At 53.0% G+C, this 22,481-nt stretch overlaps 2 protein-coding genes across 7 annotated transcripts in view; one reads left to right on the top strand and one right to left on the bottom strand.

Annotated features, from left to right (window-relative positions):
- Mrtfa (myocardin related transcription factor A) overlaps positions 1 to 8,733 on the top strand; it is a 113,100-nt gene extending 104,367 nt beyond the window's left edge. For both annotated transcript variants that reach the window (XM_076855202.2, XM_076855201.2), the window contains exons 8-13: positions 586 to 836; positions 1,019 to 1,190; positions 2,207 to 3,226; positions 3,483 to 3,635; positions 4,023 to 4,083; positions 7,496 to 8,733. In XM_076855202.2, the coding sequence (XP_076711317.2) occupies positions 586 to 836; positions 1,019 to 1,190; positions 2,207 to 3,226; positions 3,483 to 3,635; positions 4,023 to 4,083; positions 7,496 to 8,013 (2,175 nt within the window). In that variant the 3' untranslated portion in view covers positions 8,014 to 8,733. The remainder of the gene's footprint in view (positions 1 to 585; positions 837 to 1,018; positions 1,191 to 2,206; positions 3,227 to 3,482; positions 3,636 to 4,022; positions 4,084 to 7,495) is intronic.
- Positions 6,965 to 22,481, bottom strand: part of Sgsm3 (small G protein signaling modulator 3) — a 32,707-nt gene continuing 17,190 nt past the window's right edge. For 3 of the 5 annotated variants that reach the window (XM_076855203.1, XM_077109330.1, XM_076855204.2), the window contains 21 exons: positions 18,703 to 18,816; positions 18,180 to 18,265; positions 17,673 to 17,739; positions 14,912 to 15,117; positions 14,713 to 14,820; positions 14,113 to 14,256; positions 13,623 to 13,818; positions 13,227 to 13,372; positions 12,662 to 12,886; positions 12,239 to 12,293; positions 12,012 to 12,139; positions 11,737 to 11,892; positions 11,516 to 11,570; positions 11,289 to 11,338; positions 10,975 to 11,127; positions 10,763 to 10,833; positions 10,616 to 10,664; positions 10,453 to 10,538; positions 10,136 to 10,258; positions 9,962 to 10,022; positions 9,299 to 9,772 (listed from right to left, as the gene is read on the bottom strand). In XM_076855203.1, coding sequence (XP_076711318.1) covers positions 9,692 to 9,772; positions 9,962 to 10,022; positions 10,136 to 10,258; positions 10,453 to 10,538; positions 10,616 to 10,664; positions 10,763 to 10,833; positions 10,975 to 11,127; positions 11,289 to 11,338; positions 11,516 to 11,570; positions 11,737 to 11,892; positions 12,012 to 12,139; positions 12,239 to 12,293; positions 12,662 to 12,886; positions 13,227 to 13,372; positions 13,623 to 13,818; positions 14,113 to 14,256; positions 14,713 to 14,820; positions 14,912 to 15,117; positions 17,673 to 17,739; positions 18,180 to 18,265; positions 18,703 to 18,709 — 2,253 coding nt within the window. In that variant the 5' untranslated portion in view covers positions 18,710 to 18,816 and the 3' untranslated portion in view covers positions 9,299 to 9,691. Of the gene's footprint in view, positions 7,526 to 9,298; positions 9,773 to 9,961; positions 10,023 to 10,135; positions 10,259 to 10,452; positions 10,539 to 10,615; positions 10,665 to 10,762; positions 10,834 to 10,974; positions 11,128 to 11,288; positions 11,339 to 11,515; positions 11,571 to 11,736; positions 11,893 to 12,011; positions 12,140 to 12,238; positions 12,294 to 12,661; positions 12,887 to 13,226; positions 13,373 to 13,622; positions 13,819 to 14,112; positions 14,257 to 14,712; positions 14,821 to 14,911; positions 15,118 to 17,672; positions 17,740 to 18,179; positions 18,266 to 18,702; positions 18,817 to 22,481 lie in introns of those variants that run through there. The other 2 variants (XM_076855205.2, XM_076855206.1) reach the window with 2 other exon arrangements.

Below are 22,481 nucleotides of genomic sequence, written 5' to 3'. Positions count from 1 at the left end.
CCCTTCTTGGTCAGCCTCTATTCACTGACCCTTGTGGATCTCTGGCTGTGCCAGCTGGGAGCTTCTGGGATATAAACAGGGTCATGATCCAGGTCCTGGCTAGATCAAGATGGTCACTGTACATCCTTCTGTGAGCTTCTCTCTCTGTGACTTCTCTGAGCCCATTTCTTCTTCCTTCTTTCCTCCCTCCCTTCCAACCATCTGTCGGACTAAACCCAGGAGCACTGTACCACTGAACCACGTCCTAGCCCTTTTTTATTTTTTATTTTGAGACAGAGTCTTTCCAGTTGTTAGGGCCTGGCTAAGTTGCTGAGGCTGGCCTCAGCCTCCTGAGTTGTTAACCTGCCCCCTCTGGCATGGCCCTTGCTCCACAGACCAACTGTGGTTTTGCCTCCTCTTGTCACCCTCTGCCTGGGGGCACAGCAACATCTGAGCCTGTGTGTTCAATCGAGGTTACCTATAGGCCACGCAGCTCTGTTGGTTGAAGAGGCTCAGTTGAACAGGAGCGGGGTGTGCAGGTGGAGCCTTCTTAGCAGTGTCTCCTCGCCCCAGCTAGCCCCAACGCTGTGTCCCCTGTTTCCTCAGCAAAGCCAACCCAAGTCTGCCAGCGAGAAGTCGCAGCGCAGCAAGAAGGCCAAGGAGCTGAAGCCAAAGGTGAAGAAGCTCAAGTACCATCAGTACATCCCGCCGGACCAAAAGCAGGACAAGGGGGCGCCTGCCATGGACTCCTCCTACGCCAAGATCCTGCAGCAGCAGCAGCTCTTCCTGCAGCTGCAGATCCTCAACCAGCAGCAGCAGCACTACAGCTACCAGACCATCCTGCCCGCCCCGCCTAAGTGAGACCCACGCCCCAGGGCCGGGCCCCATTGGAGGGTGCCACACAGGGCCTCCATGGTTTGCCTGCAGGGCCTGGGCCCCACAGTCCTCCATCCTAAACCTGCAGCCGGGGTTCGGGCCGCTGCCTGCAGGGGCCAGTGGTGATGCTGGCTTGGCTCACTTCCACCTTTTCCTTTCTCAGGCCAGCAGGTGAGACTCTGGGGGGCTGCGGGGCCCCTGCAGTGCGCAGCCTCTCTACCACCAGTGGTGGCTCTGGATCAGGACCTCCAGGACCAGGTGGACTGACACGTCAGAACAGCACCCCCCAGACTGGCAAGCCGGGAGCCCTGCCAGCCAACCTGGACGACATGAAGGTAGGTGGCAAGCCATCCCCTCTCCACTGGCAGACCCGAGCCCCTGCCTCCTGGCCTCTCCCACAGGAGCTGGATTTTATACAAAGAAGACACAAGGCCCAGGAACCCCAACTGTGAGAGGCAGAACAGGGCTCCAGGCTCTGGACTGCAGTGACAGGGCCACTTGGAACCTACCGTGGGGCCTGTCTGAGGCCATGGCAACATCCTGAGGTCACTTCCCCCAGCAGCCCACCAGTCAGCCATGTGCCTCATGTCTTCCTGCACCTCTGCGGTGCAGGTGAGCAGCGGGTCTCTTCCTCTGGGAGGACGGGCCAGGCAGAGGTGTTGGGAGACAGCAGCGTGCCCAAGGCTGCAGGCCTCTCAGAGGCAGCCAGGGTGTGCAGCCCCTGCCCCTGAGTGCCCGCTGAATCTGCTGTTCTCTGCTGCAGCTTGCTCTGGGTTCACACTTAGCTCATGTCCTGGGGGCCTTGAAGTGGCTCCTTCGGTGCCCATCAAAACATGACCAAATTCTCTCTGGAGAGCTTGTCCCCAGGATCAGGTGGGTCTCTCCTGCATCCTGACCCAGACACCAGCAAGATAAGACTCATGGAGACAACTGGCATGGTTTGGGGGTTTAGCCTGAGTTTTAAGTCCTGGCCTAGCCACTCATCACTACCTCTGTGATTTTGAAATTGTTTTTCCGGGTGGCTCAGGCTCTTCATCTGTAGAATTTAGTTCATCCAGTGAAGTATTACTGAGCACCAAGCACCATGCTGGAGGCTTGGGGGAAGCACCCAAGCCAGCACCTGCTGTGGTTAGGATGGTGAAAGGAGGACCTTGGGAAGGGCTGGAGAGTGCTTCACAGGCCTGCTGGAGAGCCCGGGGTCGATGTGCCTACCATGGCCAGGGGCCCAGGGGCACAAGGCCTGTCTTGCAGACTCTTCACCCTTCTATCTCAGCAGTCTGTCCTGCTGCCTGGGTCCATATCCCTCTGTTCCTTTCCCAGCCCCTGGCCACCCTGACTCTCATCCCTGCAGGTGGCGGAGCTGAAGCAGGAGCTGAAGCTGCGGTCACTGCCCGTCTCGGGCACCAAGACAGAGCTAATTGAGCGCCTGCGAGCCTACCAAGACCAAGCCAGCCCAGCCCCTGCAGCCCCCAAGGCTCCTGCTGCCACCTCTCTCCTGTCCAAGGCTGGTGAGGTGGTAGTTGCCTTTCCAGCAGCCCGACTGAGTGCAGGGCCAGCCCTGGTGGCAGCAGGCCTGGCCTCGGCTGAGGTGGTGGTGGCGACGGTGACCAGTAATGGTGTGGTCAAATTTGGCAGCACAGGTTCCACACCCCCGGTCTCCCCCACCCCCTCAGAGCGCTCACTGCTCAGTACGGGTGATGAGAACTCCACGCCTGGGGACACCTTTGGTGAGATGGTGACATCGCCGCTGACACAACTCACCCTGCAGACCTCACCACTGCAAATCCTTGTGAAGGAGGAAGGTCCCCGCACCACACCCTGCTGCCTGAGCCCTGGCGTGCGTGCGGAGGTGGAGGGTCTGGACAAGGACCAGATGCTGCAGGAGAAGGACAAGCAGATCGAGGAGCTGACGCGCATGCTCCGGCAGAAGCAGCAGTTGGTAGAGCTGCTCCGGCTGCAGCTGGAGCAGGAGAAGCGGGCTCAGCAGCCCACCCCGGCTCCCGCTTCCACCACGGCCCCACCCAGCACCCCTGTGAAGCAGGAGAAGAGCTTCTCCAGCTGCCAGCTGAGCCGCCAGCCCCCAGGCACCACTCACCCCTTCAGCCCTGGCCTGGTGGCCCCCACTGCCAACCACAGAGACACTGGTGCCCCAGCCCTGGGGCCTCCAGCTGTGGTGGTGAAGCAGGAAGCCATGCCACCTGAGCCAGAGGTGGCCCCTACCCCTCAGCTGCTCCTGGGCCCACAGGGCACTGGCCTCAAGGGGGTCACCCCGCCCACCCTCATCACCGACTCCACAGGGACCCACCTTGTCCTCACTGTGACCAATAAGAATGCAGACAGTCCTGGCCTATCCAGTGGGAGTCCTCTCCAGGTAGCTGGGGCGGAGGAGGGCAGGTCTTAGAGAGCTTGGGGGTGGAGGGGAAAGTGACAATAACCTGGCACCATGGAATGGGAGATAGCCGCCCCTGAGAAAGGCTGTAAAATTCTCGGGGTAGGATCAGCCCAGAGAAGCCATCGCCTGTGCTGACCCTTTGCAGGATTAGAGGCCAATGCTGGGAGTCCCTTCTAGGAGAGCTCCAGAGCCCTGTTCCCCTTCAACCACTGTTCTCCCCTATTGTCCCAACCAGCCCTTGTCCCAGCCTGGCTCTCCAGCCCCTGGCCCACCTGCCCAGATGGATCTGGAGCACCCATCACAGCCCCCTTTTGGGACTCCAACTTCTCTGCTGAAGAAAGAACCTCCAGGCTATGAGGAGGCTGTGACCCAGCAGCCCAAACAGCAGGTGACAATGACAGGTCTTGGCCAGGGTGGGTGGTACCCTAGGACCACCTGGAAGGATGGACAGGCAGAGGCCAGTCTGTGGTCAGGAGGCCTTGGGGAGTTACTGGTACAGGATAGACATCTGATCCTGGGCCACAGAACTGTGGTCCGGCTGCCCATCTGGGGACTGGGGTGTGGGTGTCTAGGCTCAGGCCAGGCCTGAGGGTCCCCTGACCTAGATTTTTATTTTCATCATTTTTTTTGTAGTTGTTTATGGACAGCATGCCTTAATTTTATTTGTTTATTCTTATGTGGTGCTGAGGATGGAACCCAGTGCCTCACACGTGCAAGGCAAGTGATCTGCCACTGAGCTGCAGCCCCAGCCCTTTTTTCTGGTTCTGTCCCACAGGAAAACAGTTCCTCAAGCCAGCAGATGGATGACCTGTTTGATATCCTCATTCAGAGTGGAGGTAAAGCCTGGACCCCCAGCCTCCCCTTTGTTCACAGGTTATTCTATATAGCTTAAGGTGGTTTGGTTGATTTCTCTTTGCTTCTTTCTTTTTCCTGTGCTGGAGATGGAATCCAGGGGTGCTTAACCCTGAGCCACATCCCCAACCCTCTTTATTTTTTGAGACAAGGTTTTGCGGAGTTACTTAGGACCTCACTAAGTTGCTGAGGCTAGTCTTAAACTTGAGATCCTCTTGCCTCAGCCTCTCGAGTTGCTGAGACACAGGTGTGCACCACTGGGTCCAGCATTGATTGATTTCTTGAACACTGGACTATACAAGGGCTGTGATAATGGAGCCCTTCCGTAAATGTTCCTTTTACTTGGCCCCCAGGACACCTTGGTGAATGCAAGAGATTTTCACCTTTGTGGAGCTCAGTCCAGGGCGGGAGAGAAACAGCAAATATAATGAATAAGCTCAGTGTCTGGACCAAGAGCCGGTGGTGTTAGGACAGAATGCAGCGAGGGAGGGGGCGGTGTGGAGGTGTGGCCATGGAGAGGCTCAGGAGCAGCCCCAAGCAGGGCGCCACGAGGCCACTGCTAGGGGTGCTCTAGGGGTGGTAGTGGGGTGGTGGGGGATGGGGCGGCAAGGAGGCCTCCTGGCCCCAGGGTGGTGTGCGCAACCCAGAGCGGAGTGGTTCTGTTGGGTGTGACCAAGGCTCTTCAGTGCTGTGGAAGTTGTGGACATGCAGGGACCCCTGTCAGGGGTAGGGGCCTGGGCCCTGGAGAGTGGGCCTTTGGTTCGTGTTCTTGTGCCTCAGGTGTAGTGGGGAAGTCAGTGACCAAGGGATGACTCAGGGCTGTAGCCTGAGGCCTCAGGAGGTTGCCATTGCCCAGGGCCATGTGGGGTGCAGCCTCAGGTGGGGAGATACTTGTCAGGAGGCAGCTGGGTGGCCTTGGGGTGATTGTTTCCAGTAGGTCTGGGCTGGAATCAGTGGTGCCCAGAATTGCAGTTGGAGCCAGTTGTCTGGAGATTTGAGCCTGTTAGAGCAGGAAGGGTGGGCGCCAGAGCCCTGGCCTTTGTGAAAGAGAGGGACAAGTAGATGAGGCCAAGCAGTGGGCAGATGTGACACCCTGGAAACCAGCATGGGCAAGGCGGGTGAGGTCTGAGACCTGATCTCAAGGTGGGGAGCAAGCGTTGTGCTGTCACCAGTGGTCACGCTCCCTGGGAGTTTTCTTGCAGAGCAGGGGCAAGGAACTAGGGCAGGTGGGAAAAGCAACAGCTTGTTTGCTGAGCACCGTCACACACAGGAGGTGGTATGGTGGGGAGGGACCCCCTTAGCTTAGGGAGAAGGGCCCTGTGGCTGGAGTGGAGGGGTCAGCTTCTGGGAGGAGTGTGGGGACTTCCATGGTGGCAGTAGGAAAGAGGGCAGAACCCGTGGTACAGTTGTGGTGGATCTGTAGGGTTCATGCACCAAGCGTGGAGAATCCTTTCTGATGGATAGGATTGAGTGCAATGGGGCAGGTGACACAGAGCTCAGCCACAGAACAGTGTACTTCAAAAATGGCGAAGTTTGTGACAGTTTATAAAAAAGGGCTCAATGATTCTCAAGCCCCAGGGACATCTTCAGGTACAGGCCCCGTGGTGGGGCCTGAAGTGTTTCTGACCAGTGCAGGTGACCCAGAACCTGCTGATGTGGAATTGCTGGGCTGGGAGCCAAGGAGAGGCCTCGGCTTGAGCTCTGGGTGCCACCGTGTCCACGACGAACCTTGGGAGGGATGCTGTTGCCCAGGAACAGAGACTGAGGAGGAAAAGGGGGTGATCCTTGAATTCTAGTATTTTAAAAAATGGCAGAAAAACAGATGAGGTGTGGCCTGCCTCAAAAAGGTCACTACAGCAGCAAGAATCCCGAGAGGAAGGTATTTGAAAGTGGCAGGTGGTGATGGCTGGAGGCTGAGGCTCCTTGTCTAGTGAAGCAGCTGCAGGGGAAGGTGTTCAGTTGGGACGGTAGGGACCTAGACTGGGGTCAGGGAACAAGCCTGGTTCTATGTAGTAACACATTCATTATTGTGATAATAAGATGTATATAATAACAGAATTTGCCATTCTGACCACCTGTAAATATAAATTCAGAGGCATTAAGTATGTTCTGATGTGTGCCACATTGCTTCCGGAACCTTGTCACCCCAAACTGAAACTGTATCCATTAGATAGAAACTCCACATTCTCCTCGCCCACTAACCCCTGTTCTGCTATCTCTGATTTTGACAAAAAGTATCTCACATAAGTGGAATCATAGTTGTCTCTTTGTGGTTTATTTCACTTGGCACTGGGTCTTCAAGGTCCATCCGGTCTTCTGTCGGTGGACATGGGGCTGCTTGAGTTGCTGTGAACAGTGGTGTCATCCTGAGTGTCTGAGGGTCTCTCTGAGATACCACTGCTTTCCATTCTTTGGGATGTGTACCCAGAAGCAGGACTGCTGGATCATATTGTTTTTTTGTAGAGCCTACCCAAGCTTTTTCCCTAAGTAGCTGGACCACTTTACATTTCCATTAACAGTGCACTAGGGTTCTCATTTCATATCCTCACCAACGTTGACTTCCTTTTTGGTGTTGGAGATCAAACCCAGGCCCTTGTGCATTCCAGCCATGTGCTGTACCACCTCCCAGCTCCTTGCCACTCTTCCTTCTCTGTTGTTTGGATAATAGCCACTCTAATGGGTATGAGGTAGAATCTCATGTTTGGATTTGCATTTCCCTAATGAATGAGATGTTGAGCATCTTTTCATGTGCTGTTGGCCTTGTGTGTGTGATGTCTGGAGGTGTCTCCTCTTGATACCCCCCCCCTGCCCCCCACCCAGGACTGGAGGCTGGACCCATGGTGCTTCAGCACTCAGCTACACCCCCAGCCTTTTACTTTTGTCTTAAGACAGGGTCTCCAAGCTGAGTTGCTGAGGCTGACCTTGAACTTGCAATTCTCCTGCCTCAGCCTTTCAAGTAGCTGGGGTTATAGGTGTGTGCCATACCACATTCAGCATTTTTGGAAAAAATATTTGAGTACTTTGCCCATTTTGAATCAGGTTGTTTTCTGTTGTAGTTCTTTATTAATCCCTTATCAAATATGATTTGCAAGTATTTCCTCTCATTCTGTGAGAAGCCCTTTCACTCCCTCTTGGTGTAGTGTCCTTGGAGGTACAAAAGTCTTAACTTTTGATGTAGTCTAACTTGTCTGCCTGTGCTTTTGCTGTCACAACCAAGAAATTACTGCCCCATCAGTCATAGATTTCCCCTTTTCTCCTGTTTCATAGCTTTAGCTTGTACACTTATTAAGACTTTTATTTTATTCTTCTCTATAGTATGAGGTAAGGGTCTCTGATCATTCTTTGATATGCATTCAGGCCTGGTTTCTGACATCAATGCACTGTCTCAATTGGCAGAAATTTCAGCAGATTTCAAGGAACCACCGTCTGTACCAGGAAAGGAGAAGCCACCCTCATCAGCAGCCTGCAGTTCCCCGCTGGTGACACAGCCCTCGCCTTCCCCTGACCTTCCCCAGGCTGCTCCCCCTCCACCAGCATCACCTGCCCTCCCGGGGCGCCTGGAGGACTTCCTGGAGAGCAGCACAGGGTTGCCCCTGCTGACCAGTGGGCATGAAGGGCCAGAGCCCCTTTCCCTTATTGATGACCTCCACAGCCAGATGCTGAGCAGTGCTGCCATTCTGGACCATCCCCCATCCCCCATGGACACCTCAGAATTGCACTTTGCCCCTGAGCCCAGCGGCAGTGTGGGCCTGGACCTGGCTGATGGCCACCTGGACAGCATGGACTGGCTGGAGCTGTCATCAGGCGGCCCCGTGCTCAGCCTGGCACCCCTCAGCACTGCAGCCCCCAGCCTCTTCTCCACGGACTTCCTTGACGGCCATGATCTTCAGCTACACTGGGATTCCTGCTTGTAGCTTTCTAGCTCTGGACATCAGGGATAAGGAAGGGGCTAGAGTTGGGGAGCCAGGGAACTGCAGCTAGCAGTTCTGTGCAAGGCTCTGTGTGGCTTGAGTCTTGACAATCACAGACCCTGCTTTCTCCCTTCCCTGGAAGGTTGGAGCAGTTGGGCCCTACTCCTGGCTCAGGCCCACCCAGGGTAGAGATGACCACCGGTCAAGCAGCAGCTCTGGGTCCCACACTGGGGCACACTGGAGGCCTGGACAGGCCCAGGGCCATTTCAATTTGACCTCCTTTTTGAGGTCAGAGTTGTACTGTGTGGCTGCAGTTTGGCTAAGGCAGGTGAGGCCCTGTTAGCCAGAGAATCCTCTGCTGGTCAAGGGCTGACTTTTCTTCCTTCTCTTACCCCTCTGCTGTGAGAGAAGAAGCTAGCCTGGGCCTGTACTCCCCATTCCGCGTATCAGCTGGCCGGCCCCAGGGCTTCCTGAGAGTTGGGCCCCCTGCCATTTTAGTGTCTTGATGTAGTTAGTATAACCATTTAGTGGTTGGTTGGCAAGATTTTCTGTACAGGTGTATGTATATACCTCTACATTATATAACATACATATATACATTTATTTTGGGGGGGAGGTGGGAGATGGGTGTGGCTCCCTCCCTTCCTGCTTTCACATATACATGGGCCAGGAGGGTTGCTGGGGGCTGGATACAGGGTCATACTGAGCTGTGTGATATACAGTACCCAGTACCCAGCCTGGTGTGCAGCTGCCTGGGTCCACCCACCCCTCACGTGTGTTTGACATGTAGATATCCTGCCACAGCGTGCACCCCACCTGTCCTGCTTCCTCAGTGCCAAGAGGGCAGAGGTGCTTCCTGGTCCTGTCAGGAGCTCTCCACCCACCCACATTCCGTCCCATTGCCTCACTGCAGCCAAGAGGGCCCTGGGACAGGGGACCCAGCTCCACCTTGCTGTTGGGCTGACAGGGGGTCACTCATTGGCTGCCTCCTGTCCTGGGGCCACTGGCCTCACTCACTTTTGGCCTGATTCATAAGGGGAATAGGGATGGCGTCTCCAAAACCAGTGCTGGGACAAAGGTGGGGAAGCTGTGTGAATTTTTTTAAATAAAACAAAAACACCGACTTGTGTGTCTTGTTTCATCCACAGAAGGCAAGTAGTTGTGATAAAGGAACCTGTATCTGGAGGCCACACAGTGACCCCCATCTCAGCTCCTTGTCAGGCTGATTTGGGGCGGGGTGGGGGGGACTGCAGCTCCACAGCCTGGCTGAGTGGAAGAGGGGAGGCGCTTTTCTTAAAGAGTTGTTTATTTACAAACAAAACCAGAGGTCAAGGGGTCTTTAATCTGCCATTAAACACCCCCGCTTCCTGAGCAAAGACAACAGATGCAGCTCACCATCACCTCATAAGGTTTTTGGTTAATATGAACTGTGCAGCTGGCCAGGGCTTCCTTAGGGCCCTGGGAGGGAAAGGCTGAGCTGGGCACCCTCCTCCTGCCAACAGTGGGAACCTGTAGTAAGAAACCCTGAACCCTGGTCATGGGCCCAGACATGGCTCTGGAGTTTTCTCCTTCCCTGGACCCTACAGCTTAGCAGGTGATACCACTCTCTTCCTGTTTGAAGGAGGGGCCTGCCTGGGTGGCTGGGGGGAGGCCTGGGCCTGAGAGGGCGGCTGCAGAAGCATCACCCATCTATGTCCCAGCTGAAAAGGTGGTGCTTCACCAGCATGTCCTGAACACCCTCCTTGAGTGGCTGCCTCTCTTCCTGTGTACAGGTACAGGAGAGCCTATCAGATGTGGGCCGGGGCCAGGGCAATCCCCAGAGCTGATACACTCAGAGGCCTCCCCTGGACCCCAGCCATGCCCAAAACCCCTGGGGGTGCTCCCCCAGCACAGGCCCCGGGCCCCAGCCCCTGGGGAAAATAGGGCTAGGGACCAGCCACACACCACCTACCTCTCTCTTTGCAGGGAGCTCCCAGTCCTGGGACAGGCTGAAGGCAAAACAGCAGAGGACCCTAGGGGGTGGGGGTGGGTGGGAGGCTCTCATCACCCTGGACCATCTTGCCCACCTCCCACCCCAAATCCAAGGGGTCTACAGGGCACGCCACCTGCCAAGAGCCAGTCTCACCGGAGCTCGCACTTGATCTGGACCCAGCCAGGGCTGCGCAGGAAGGACCAGGGCTGATACCACTTCTCCACAGTGGGTAGGCTGGAGCAGAGCACCTCCAGCCACAGGTGCAGCACCTGCTCACTGGGTGACAAGGCTGGGAGGAGCGGGAGGCAGGGCCATGGCCCCCTGAAGACTCCCCTAACCTGCTCCTCTTCTCAGCTCCTGCACACACTCCAGGAGGCCAGAACTCAAAGTGCCAGATGCCCTGAGGATGCCTCTCTATTCTTTGGGGTCCCCTTTGAAGGTCCCTTTCCTGCCCACTTCTCTCCACTTACTTGAGCCCCACGCAGATCAGTGAGCGGAGCTTGACATCCATTTGTGCGTGTGCCGCATCGTGGGTCACGTTCACAGACTGCACAGCCTGAGAGGGGGCAGCTGTTACTGGAGCATCCTGCCAGCCACCGAGATGTCTCAGGCTGGCAGAGTGGCCACACTCACCCGGTACAGCAGCTCCTCTGGGGTCAGGACTTTGCCATCCTCGTCCAACCTGAGGGGACCAAAATCCAGCACTGCCCTGTTGCTCTGGGCTCTGGGTCACCCCCGCCCTCCCACACAGGAAGGAGGATGCCAGGCAGCACCCGTTACCTGTAGGTCTTACAGAGTACCAGGCGGGAATACACCGAGTCAAAGTCTCTCTCCACCTCCCGGCCTGCTGCCTGTGGGGACGGGAAGGGCTAGTGAGAGCCACAGGGTCCAACTGAACACACACCTCCACCCTGAAAGTTCCTCTGCCCACCCCTAGGGCAAGCAGAGCATGGGATGGGCACCATGTGGGTAGGGGACCAGCAGCGACTCACCTCCTCAATGAACAGCCAGGGGTGGCAAGCACCCCCGAGCAAGGATGGCTTCTTCAGTCCATGTTCAAACAAGGCCTTGAGGGCTGGGCAGAGGGTCCCTCGCACAAGGTCTGTGACCCCCTCCGTCACTGAATCATCCCCCGCAATGGAGTACTGATGGGGGGAATGTGTCTGAGAAGCTCAGACCCACACTTGCTGCCAGCCACCCTTTTTCCTGTCCTGTGGCCAATGCCACAAGCCAGGACTCGCTCAGGCCACACCCCTGCTGTCCCCAGGGTTGGGGCAGGAGCAGCCTTACCCTGTCTGCCTCTTACCTCTTTGCTCCGTTCGTCTAGGACTTCCACAAACTTGGCTGGGAACCAGCCTACGGGAGAAGAGGTCCCCGTGAGGGGCAGCCAGTGGTTGTTCTGACCCTTCCCCAGGGCTAAGGACATAGCTCTCCCTATAGGCCACGAGGAACCTGCGGGCAGGGTAGGGCGGCCAGGGGCCTTGGGCCAGGCAGCACAGAGGAGGACGGGCTGCGGCTAGATGTGGTCCTCACCTCTCAGGCCGTTGAGCTCTCCCACCCAGCAGTGCTCGTCCTTCTGAGACACGATCTACACAGAGAGGGGACAGGGCTCAGCCCACACCATGCACGCACATCTCATGTCCCCAGCACGTAGGCCTGGCCAAGACCCAGTATTTACAGAGTGGAACCTCTCGGCAGGGAAGGGGCAAGGCAGGGAGTCGGTGGCGGGGTGTACCGAGCCCCCCCATACACACCGTGATGATGTCATTCCTGCGGAAGCCCAGCTCATCATCATCGTGTCTTTCAAAGTCTAGCAGGGCCTTTGCTCGACGCCGGTGACTGCGTGAACATGCCACATAGTTCTCATGGTCCCGCTGGTGGCTCTCCATGCTGTAGTCTGGGGTCAGCTCCTGCAAGAAAGGACAGAAATAGGATGCATGGAAGGCCCACCATGGTGGGGAAGCTTCAGTGCCAGGACCAGGCTGGGGAAGAAGAGCCCCAGAGTCTGGCCTGGGGAGCTGTCACTCACCACACTACAGTTTTTGGGGTCTATGCACTGGAAATGGCGTGCCACGCGCAGGATGGCCTCTCGGAGGTCAGCCACCAGTTCTGTCTGCTTGATGTTCTTGGCCTTGAGGGCCTCCAGGTCATCCTCCCCTAGAAGGCAAAGAGTTCCACTGACCGCCCCTGCCCAGGCCCCAGGAGAGGAAACACAAATCCACAATCCTATGTGAGGGTGCTGCCTGCAGTGCTCACCAAAGAGCAGGGAGGTGATGGCCGACTTCCTCCGCTGGGTCCTACGCCGAACAACCTACAGGCAGGAAGAGGGGGTCAGCAGGGCCAGTCCCCATCACAGAGGGGATGCTGACTCTCAGTATTTTACTAGTACTAACTCCTCTGAAATGGCCTGTCGCCAGCTCTGATGTACTCAGTTCAGGGCAGGCCTGTGCCCCTCCCAAACCAGGCCAGGCTCAGAGTGGCAGGATGCACAACATGGAGGAGGGTTGTGTCATCCCCTAGCAATGGTCTGACTAGGCCATGCTGGGCCCTGGGTGCTGAGCTGGGGTCAGGGATAGAGGATAGCATAGCAGGGAAGGGCCAGTCTGCTCCCCACAGCCCTTCTCACTCTGGCTTTGAGGACCACCTGCTGTGGGCTGAGCCTGTGCTTGCTTAATGCACCTGAGAGAGGTTGGCAGCAGTGCCAGTTCCCAGGAGCTGGCCCTGGTCTGCAATGAGGTAGGCCAAATGCTTGCGGCGTTGGGTCTCCACAGCCACATCAGTGAGGGAGCCGGCCAGTCGCATGGCCTCCCCCAGGAGCAGCTCTGCATCTCCGATCTGTGATGGGATGTCTGACAGTGTGTTGAAGATGGAGGCAGAGTTCTCGGACTGGATCAGTTCTTCCTCCTAGACCACATGAGGACAGAGAGGGGAGGGGTCTTGCATCTGGCACTGTCCTTGGAGACTTAGGTCCTCTGGCATGGCTAATAGGGTAGGGGCTGGTTCTGCAGGGCCCAAGGAGATCCTCTAGCCACCCACAATCAGGTGCCTCAGCAGGGACCAGGGCTGGGCCACTCCTGCTGCAGCTTGGGTTGGTGCAGAAATGGAGGGAAGGGGATGTCCCCTGTGCCCACCAACTTTGGGCTTAGAGCCTAGAGCCCACCACATCCACCCAGAGGAGGGCACCATGGCCCCTGTGCCTGACACACGCCCCCTTCTTGGCCTGGAGACGGAGGCCTGGGAGCACCTTGAGGCGCAGCATGCCCAGCGTGGTCTGGAACAGCACCAGGGAGCCCTCGTAGAAAAACAGGTCCCAGATGCGCAGTAGCAGCTTGATGTGCACCACGCTGGCAAAGGCCGTGAGGAACCAATGCAGCGTGATCAGGGACAGCTCTGCAACAGATACCAGAGCCAACAGGGCTGGGGACAATACGGACAGCCCACTTGGGGCAGCCTGTGCAAGACACTTCCCAAAGAGTAGTGAGAGGGCAGAGGGGAAGAGATCAGAGAATACCACGGAACGAGGACATAGACTGCATGTTCCTATGTCCACGGCTGGGCCATTTGCCTATGTCCAGAGGCCTCAGAGCTCCAGCGTCCCAGGACCTGAAGGTCAGAGAGGAAGAGAGCTGCCAGGCCTTACCAATGTCGTGTTCCTGGAGCAGCTTGTCCAAACGAGGCAGGTACTGGACAATGAGATGGCGCAGGACTCGCTGGTCAGTCTGAACGCCCAACAAGGTGGTGCTGAAGTAGGAGGCAGGGAGCAGGTCCTCAATGATGGCACACATCATCCAGAACGCATCCTCCTCCTCCAGGAACAGCAGGAGGCAGGCAGCCACCTGGCCAGGGAAGAGGGACAAGGGACTTCTACCCAAGTCTCCATGTGAGTAAGGACAGGAATTCCCTCTGGGGAGACTAGTCAAGAAAAGCCTCTTGGGAACACTCCCGGAGACATTCCTTCTCAGGCTGTGGAGGGGCCTGCCTTATTTCAGGTCCCCAGGGCTCTGTTTTAACAGCAGAAGCAACTGTCCTGGCCTTCCTTGGGGACTGTCATCACATATCCTATTAGGGGGCCTGGAGAGACCCTTGGGTACAAGCCCTAGCCCCACTAGCCCTCCTGGGGCTGTGCTTACCATGCCCGTGCCCTGGCAGTAGCCAATCTCTGGGTAGAGCCAGGCCAGTGCTCGCAGGACTCTGCGCAGACGGGGCACCCCGATGCTGTTCATGTTGGCAAAGCAGGCATTGCTGGGCATGGTGCGCAACAAATCTTTCTCGATCTGTCAGGTACCCACGACAACCCCACAAGATGACCCTGTGAGACACAGCTGTAGCCTAAGGTCCACAGTGGGGAGTTTCCCCTCCTCCCTTCAGGATCAGATCCCAGGAAATGTGGTGCCAACTGTATCATAGTCACCTGGGAACTTCATACCAGACCTACTGAAAAAGCCTGTGGCCTGGGGGTGTGTTTAAAATCCCCACCACTCCTAATGTGGACCCCATCTCCTCCAAGTCCTTCCACGCACTGGGGGCCTCTGGGACAATTCTCCCTGCAGCCTACAAAGGACCTAGGAGACAGCAAGTTTCCTCCAGGGTCATGTGTGCAGGTGAGAGCACTGCTGTCCTTGCCAAGGAGACCAGTGAGGGCGTGCTCCAGGAACCCAGGTGACACCTCCCTCCCTCCACATGGTCTGCAGGCAGCTCCTCCTGCCTGTCCCTCGACCTTCCCACATTACCTGTTTGGCAGCAACAGTCTCATCGTTAGAGCTGTTCTTCACGATCTCACGGTAGGACAGCTCGGAGTTCCTCTTCTTCTGCAAGGCCCCAGAGAGCCGCATCCACAGCTGAGGGAAGGTGCCACAGGAGCACTCAGTCTTTTTTGTGACACCCGGTCAGAGGCTCTGAACCCTTTGTGACTCCCTGTGGCTCTCTCACCTGGGGTCTCATGCCATGTGGAATGCCAGCCAGCACCAGGGAGCGGAGCTTCTCAGAGCGGGGCAGGGAGACTGCAATCTTGTCCCAGGTGAGGTCCCCCACGTCATGATTGTGGGTGAACTCCAGGTGGGCCTGCCACCGAAGCCTCTGTGGGGGGTCTTCCACCAGAGAAGCCCCAAACAGGGGGCTGGATCCAGGTTCAGCACCTTCCACCAGGAGAGGGCAGAGGAGGGAGGAAAAAGTGCTCCTAACTACATGCTCCCAACAGCCACCCTCCTGACAGGGCTGTCTCCAGGCTGAGGAGGCTCCCTGAAACCCAGACTCTCTGCCAGCGCCTTTCCTAGGAGTTCCATTGCACAGCCCTCCTGGCTGTGAGCAAACCTGAGCTCTCACTCTCTGCCTAAAGCTGCCCAAGTCTAGAAACTACTACTCCATAGGCTCAGGCCTGAACCTCCAGGTCACCTTTGGCTCCTCCTCCTCCAGACCCAACCAGATATTCAATATCCAGATATTCAATCCACTACAAAAATGGAAGGATCTGCCCTTTTCTTACCACCCCTAAGGCCCAGACCACATCACAGTCCTTTGAGTCACAGCAGTGGCTGTCTTGCCAGCCCCATAGCAGTCACAGTGGCCCTTCCAGGACACATTAGATTATGTGGCTGCTCCTGACATGTCTCAGACAAAGCCAAAAGCCTTCCAGGTTCCAACTGACCTCACCTCCTGCCACTTTTCTCTTGCTCATTCCACTCTATGACATGAGCCCTCTTGTTGTCCCCGACCAAACTCACTCCAACCTTGGGGATTTTGTGCCTGTTACTGACTTTCCCCAGAGAAACTTGCTCCCTCGCCTCCTCCTAGTCTTTGCATGTGTCTCCCCTTCTCAGAAACCTTGACAAAATCAACTCCCCTCTTTGCTATCCCCAGAATCACCCTTGTGGCTCTCACCCTAGCAGCTATGTGTCTGCTTGCTTACTGCCCGTCTCCCACCAGAACGGGACCTCCATGTGGTCAAGACCACTTTTGTTGAGGTGCTAGAGACACAACTGGGAAGGGGCATAAGCCACCCTCCACTTTGTGAAATACTTGCTGCATGAGGGTCTTCTGCAGCCACCCAGAAACCTCTGTACCGTGAGCCCCACTGAGAGCTGCCTCCTCATCCATTTTAAGTCATGTCCTTGGCACAATCCTCAGAATGTTAACCATGACAACTTGACATACAAAAAGATGCACAAATCTTAAGTACACCTTTTGAGGAGTATCAAAAAACAAATTAGTTCTAAACATTATTCTAGCACAGTGATGCACACTGACTTTAAATCCAGTGATCCATCAAGATTCAGAGGATTTCTGTTATAACAGAAAGTTCCCTGTGTCCCTTCTCAACTTCAGCTTTTAATTTCCAACTGTTCATCAGATGATCAAGCAAAACATATGTCAGAACTGGAAATGAGTGACCTAAAGATGACTGCCTCAGCCAAATGACATGTTCCAGTCATAGTTCTGGACTGCTGACAGGTTCTGGCATATGGCCCTCCCAACAGCCTGCAAGGGCACCTAACCCAGGGACCCACCTACAGAAACATGGCTACAAGAATATTATATTAAATTCATTATAATTGGATATGGAAGCACTATTGAAAAATGTTTTCTTTTTTTTTTTTTTTTAAGTTGTCAATGGACCTTTACTTTATTTATATGGTCTGAGAATTGAACCCAGTGCCTCACACATGCTAGGCAAGTGCTCCACAACTGAGCCACAACCCCAGCCTGAAAAATATGCTTTTAAAAAGGTCTTAACTGATACAGGAACTGCTCATGACATGATGTGCATGCAATACAATCTTAGTTATGAAAAGTATATAAGGATGCACACAGCACAGCTAGGGAGGAAGGCACTAAGATGTCAGTAGTGATCTTCAGGCTGTAGGATCAGGAGCTAATTTTGTTTTAATCTTTATATGTTACTGTATTTCCCAAATTCTCTACAATAAACATAATTGTTTTTATTATCAGGTGAAGATCAATATATTTCTTGGGGGGGGGGGTATTGGGGATTGAACCCAGGGATGCTCTGCCACTAAGCTACATCCCATCCTCCCCGTTTTTTTGGGGTTTTTTTTTGGTACCAGGGATTGAACTCAGGGGCACTTAACCTCTGAGCCACATCCCAGGGGCACTCAACCACTGAGCCACATCCCCAGCCCTATTTTGTATTTCATTTAGAGTCAGGGTCTCACTGAATTGCTTAGTGTCTCACTGTTGCTGAGGCTGGCTTTGAACTTACAATTCTCCTGCCCCAGCCTCCCAAGCTGCTGGGATTACAGCTGTGCGCCATAGCGCCCAGCTATCACATCCCTTTTTACTTTATATTTTGAGGAGGGTCCCACTAAATTGCCCTGGATGGCCAAGAACTTGCATCCTGCTGGGATTAGTGGTAGCTGGGATTACAGATGAACACCACTGTACCTAGCAAGATCAGTATTTAAACAAACAAACAAACAAACAGAGGTCTCTGTTAAATTTTAAGCAACACACAAATATGTAAAAACAAATCGCATTAATATGTACAAATATGATGCACCAATTAAAAAATGTAGAAAGAAAAAAAAATCAGAGGTCTCCATATACTTATAACAGTAGCACTCTGATATGTACTTCTGTCCTTGAGTCTTACTGGAACGGGTGACAAAAGGGGCTCAGAGGTCATGTGCTGTGGACACAGGACATCAGCAAGAACACCTAGGGGGCTCCATCTTACCTTCTTTGTCCACCCGAAAACCAAACTCATCGTAGCAGAACTCTGGCTGCTCTGCTGACTCTTCCTTCTAGAACCAGGAACAGGGACAAGTTGTCTATGCCCCAGCCTGGGGCCAATTTCCAAAAGATGCCACCCATGTGGCTAACTGCTAACTTCCACCCAGATCAAAGGCTACCCTTTCAAAAAGGCTTCTCTGGTCATCGCTCACCCACAGGGGTCACTACCTGCTCTGAATTCTCCGAGCATTTTCTTTGTTGTTCTCAGAGTTCAAAGGTTAATAAGATCAATGCAAAATATATGTTTCATGCATTTCCATGTCCCAAAATTCTCTTCCTCCTACCTAATGACTGATTCACACAGGCACGTAGAACTAAGATGCCATCTGTGAGCCTGTGTGAACATTGTGAAATTGGCCACCCACTCCTGGGCAGCCTGCAGAGGTGGGTCCCTTTATGCCACAGCACAGGAGCACAGCAGGAGGGTGCCTGGCTGCACTGACTGCTGTACCTGAGTATACTTGGCCAGGATCTCCTGGGGCCATATGCTTGGAGTCAAGGCTGAGAAAGGGCCACTAGCAGAAGATATGTGGCTTCCTAAAACAAAAAGGACCAGGGAGAGAACAACTAAGAAATCCCAGAGGCAAAATTCATGTCAGAAACCCCACCCCCTCCAAGAGTGCAGTGCCAGCATTAAAGGGACTGGGCCATCTAGAGTAGGACTGAGGGGAAAGGAGGAATGGGAAGAACACCCTAGAAAGGAACATGCTTCTGGAAGAAGGGAGAAGACAGCATCATGTCCCCCAACATAACCAAACCCCATTTCCTTGCCCCAACCTCCATCTCATAAAGAAACTGGCAGGGAAGAGGGAAACTGGAGACCTGAGCAGGTAAGAGTTATAGTATCTGTGCCAGACAGCCCCAAACCAGAAGCCTCCCTTTCCTTTCTCCATCTCTTTTATCTAGATGACTGTTTCTGAAAATGGAAGTCAGTACCACTCTCTGGCTCCTGGTGAGGGCCCAGGCCCTGCTACCTGACATTGTGCTGAGCTGGCAGGTCTTCTGAGGATCCAGGCTTAGGCGTTTACTATCCTGATCTCTTAGAGATGAAAGGCTCCTCAGGCTTCATGGGCTCCAGAAACATCTGCCTGTTAGGAGACCAAAAGGGCACCATCATAGCAAAGGGGACCATCACTCTACAGCACCCCCTTTCCTGGGAGGGGGTGAGCCCTCTCCACATGCAGTTTTCACTGGCCCAGTATAGTGGAGAGGGGCGTTGCCACACTGCTCAACATAAGGAAGGAAAAAAGTCACACCTTGCCTATTAAAATTTTAAATTAGGTTATGTTGTGGCTTGGATGTGAGGTGTCCCCAAAAAGCTCACGTGAAACAATGCAAGAAGGTTTAGAGGAGAAATGATGGGGTTATGAGAGTCTTAACCAAATCAGTGAATTAATCACCTGATGGGATTAACAGAGTAGTGATTTAAGGCAGGTGGGGTGTGGCTGGAGGAGGTGGGCATTGGGGGTGTGGCTTTAGGGTATATATTTGTATCAGGCTAGTGGAGTCTCTGTGTGCTTTCTGATCATCATGTGAGCCACTTCTCTCCACCACACTCTTCCACCATGTTGTTCTACCTCATCTTGAGTCCCAAGAAATGGAGTCTGCTATCTATGGACTGAGACCTCTAAAACCATGAGCCCCCAAATATACTTTTTAGTCATAACAGCAAGAAAAAGCTGACTCAAACAGGCCACTTGGCTGGGTGTGCTGGCATGTGCTTGTAATCCTAGCAACTTGAGAGGCTGAGACAGGAGGACCACAAGTTCTAGGCCAGCCTAAGTAATAGTGAGGTTCTAAGCAACTTGGTGAGACCCTGTCTCAAAGAAATAAAAATAAAAAAGATAGCCAGGTGTAGGGCACATCCTTGTAATCCCAGCAGCTCAAGAAGCTGAGGCAGGAGGATCCCAGTGCAAAGCTAGCCTCAGCAACTTAATGACACTGTTAAACGAGATATAAAAAGGGCTGGAACCTCTTGAGTTCAATCCCTGGTACCAAAAAAAAGTAGTAGTAGTAGTGGTAATAATAATAATAATAAAAAGGCTGGCAATGTAGCTCGATTGGTTGAGCACCCTGAGTTCAGTCCCCAGTAATGCAAAATAAATAAATAAATAAGGTTATGTGTCTTTATTGTTGACTCCTTTTTTAAGAGGACAAAAGGGATGAGAGAGGGATTTGAAAGAAAGAGCCTCCTGTCTTGCCGGGGAGATACATTATATTTTATTTTTTTTTAGAGAGAATTTTTAATATTTATTTTTCAGTTTTCAGGGGATACAACATCTTTATTTTATTTTTATGTGGTGCTGAGGATCGAACCCAGCGCCCCACGCATGCCAGGCAAGCGCATTACTGCTTGAGCCACATCCCCAGCCCCTAAATATTATTTTTTAGTTTTTTTTAAATGGACACATCTTTTACATTTATGTGGTGCTGATGATGGAACTCAATGCCTCAAGCATGCTAGGGGAGCGCTGTATCACTGAGCCCTAGCCCTAGCCCCAAGGGGATACACTTTGAAGAAGCTACAAAGCTGATGTTCTCATAGCTTGTGGCCCAGCTCCCATTACACTAAGGAAGGAGAACCAAGCATAGGGTTTTCCACAGCAGTGTTTCTTCAGGAAGAAAGAAAACAAAGCCCAGCCACATCCAAACCTCTGGAACAGGTTTCCTGAGCCCCAAATCTTTGAGGACTCATTTAACAGAACACAACACATCTCCTGAGTAGACCTCCCCCGGTTGTCCCTCGACATTCCTGTGCCAGCGGTCCACCTTACCGTATTTTTTTTTTTAAAGACAGGTTTCGCCATGTACCCCAGGCTGGCCTCCATATCCTGGGCTCAAGTGACCCCCCCTGCTTGAGTGCTCCTCCTCCCAGTCCAAGTGCTGGGACTACAAGGTTGAGTTCAACCACATTTTTCACTAGGCTTACAAGTTGGGAAGCCAAGTTAGAAACTGCAGTCTAACTTTAATATCTTCTGTCATTTCTAAAGCCCTGTCCCTGACCTTTTTTGTCCTTCTTAAAAAAAGAACTCAACAATAAAAAGGCAAATAGCCCAATTTAAAAATCGGCAAAAGATTTGAATATACATTTTTTTAAAGAAGAGATGCTGATGGTGGGTAGGCAATTAGCAAAATTTAGCCATTAGTAAAAAGGAAACACAGCCACTTCAAGGAAGAAAACATTATCCTTACTTGAGCATAAATTAAAAAATAGGTATGTGAACCAGTTCCAGTTCTCATTAAAGATTTTTTGCTAATCTGGGAGCAAAGGGCCATTCTGTAGTTCCTCAGGACAAGTCACCAACGTTTACTACTGCCCTAGACACATGCGATCATGCCAAGTTGGAGCTAAAGGTCAAAGTAGAAAATTCCTGACCAACACAGAGGACCTGGCAGGGAAGGGTGCTGCCTCCTGTCTGCAGACATGCTCTGCTGAGAACCAGAGGCCAGAGCCTGCTTTCCTACTGCATCAGCCATCCTAGGTTGGTTTGCTCTGTGTGAAGACAACAGTGAAAGCTTAGTCTTCTTTCAGTGTAACACATGCCGCGGGGCTTGATTTGATTCAGATTCTGAATTGAATAGAGAATTTTTTTTTTTTTTTTTGTACCAAGAATTGAACCCAGGGATGCTTTACCACTGAGCCATATCCTCAGCCCTTTTTTATATTTTATTTAAAGACAGGGTCTCACTGAGTTGCTTAGGGCCTTAATTGCTGAAGCTGGATTTGAACTTGTGATCCTCCTTCCTCAGCCTCCCAAGCTGCTAGCATAACAGGAGTGCACCACTGTGTCTGGCTAGAATTACATATTTTTATATTAAAGGGAATGACAGAAGTAGAAGTTTGAAAAATCTCATCAGGTGCCACTAATCTTCACAGCACATTTTGGAATAGATATCATCTGTTTCACATACAAAAGAAAATAAGCCTAGAAAGAGACTAGTATACAGTTCCCAAAGGACTCCCAGAACTGTGCCTGTCACAGACACCATGTGTCTCCACCAGGTTCACCACCTTGATAGCTCTGGGAATGTAACCCTGTGCTGTTAAAACACCCATTGGCTAAGAGCTCTGGGAGAGCTTACTGCAGTGGCAGTAGCAATCTTATTAGTGTCATACAGCAGCACTTCACTGCCTGTTCTCTGCACCACAATTCCAGTCAGGCCTGAGTTCCACCTCTCACATTTTTGATCCCCACTTATTACAATCCTGGCTAAGTTTACTTGGCTTCTTTGACTGTTTTCTTATTCATAAAATGGAATAATACCACCTCTATCTTACCAAGGTTACGAGGATTAAGCAAGATAAAGCAAACAAGGCCCTTAGCATACTGACTTAATTATCAGGCAATTCATCAGCCTAATAACTTCTAGAAAGTTACTGTTAGTATCTGGACCCTCTACGTTATGATATACTAAAAGCTATTATACTAAGTCACTTGAAATTGCTGATATTAAAACTGGGTGTGGTGGCACATGCCTATAATCCCAGCTACTTGGGAGGCTGAGGCAGGAGGATTAAGGCTGTGCCAGCCTCAGCAGCACAGTGGGAAGGAGGGAGGGAAGGTAGGCAGGGAGAAAGAAAGAGACAAAGGAATGGAGGAAGGGAAGAAGGGAAGAATGAGGAGGGGGAAAGGAAGGAGAAAGAAAGAAAGAAATTGCTGATTTTCATCTATGACAACCTACAAAAACAATGTCATATGTTTGAATGTAACATTCCAGTTGAGATCATGAGAAAGACTGCTCCTCACTAACA

The sequence above is a fragment of the Callospermophilus lateralis genome, chromosome 4 (genome assembly GCF_048772815.1).
Source record: "Callospermophilus lateralis isolate mCalLat2 chromosome 4, mCalLat2.hap1, whole genome shotgun sequence".
NCBI lineage: Eukaryota > Metazoa > Chordata > Mammalia > Rodentia > Sciuridae > Callospermophilus > Callospermophilus lateralis.
The sequence above is the reverse complement of the archived record's forward strand: the minus strand, read 5'-3'. Positions and strand labels throughout refer to the sequence as shown.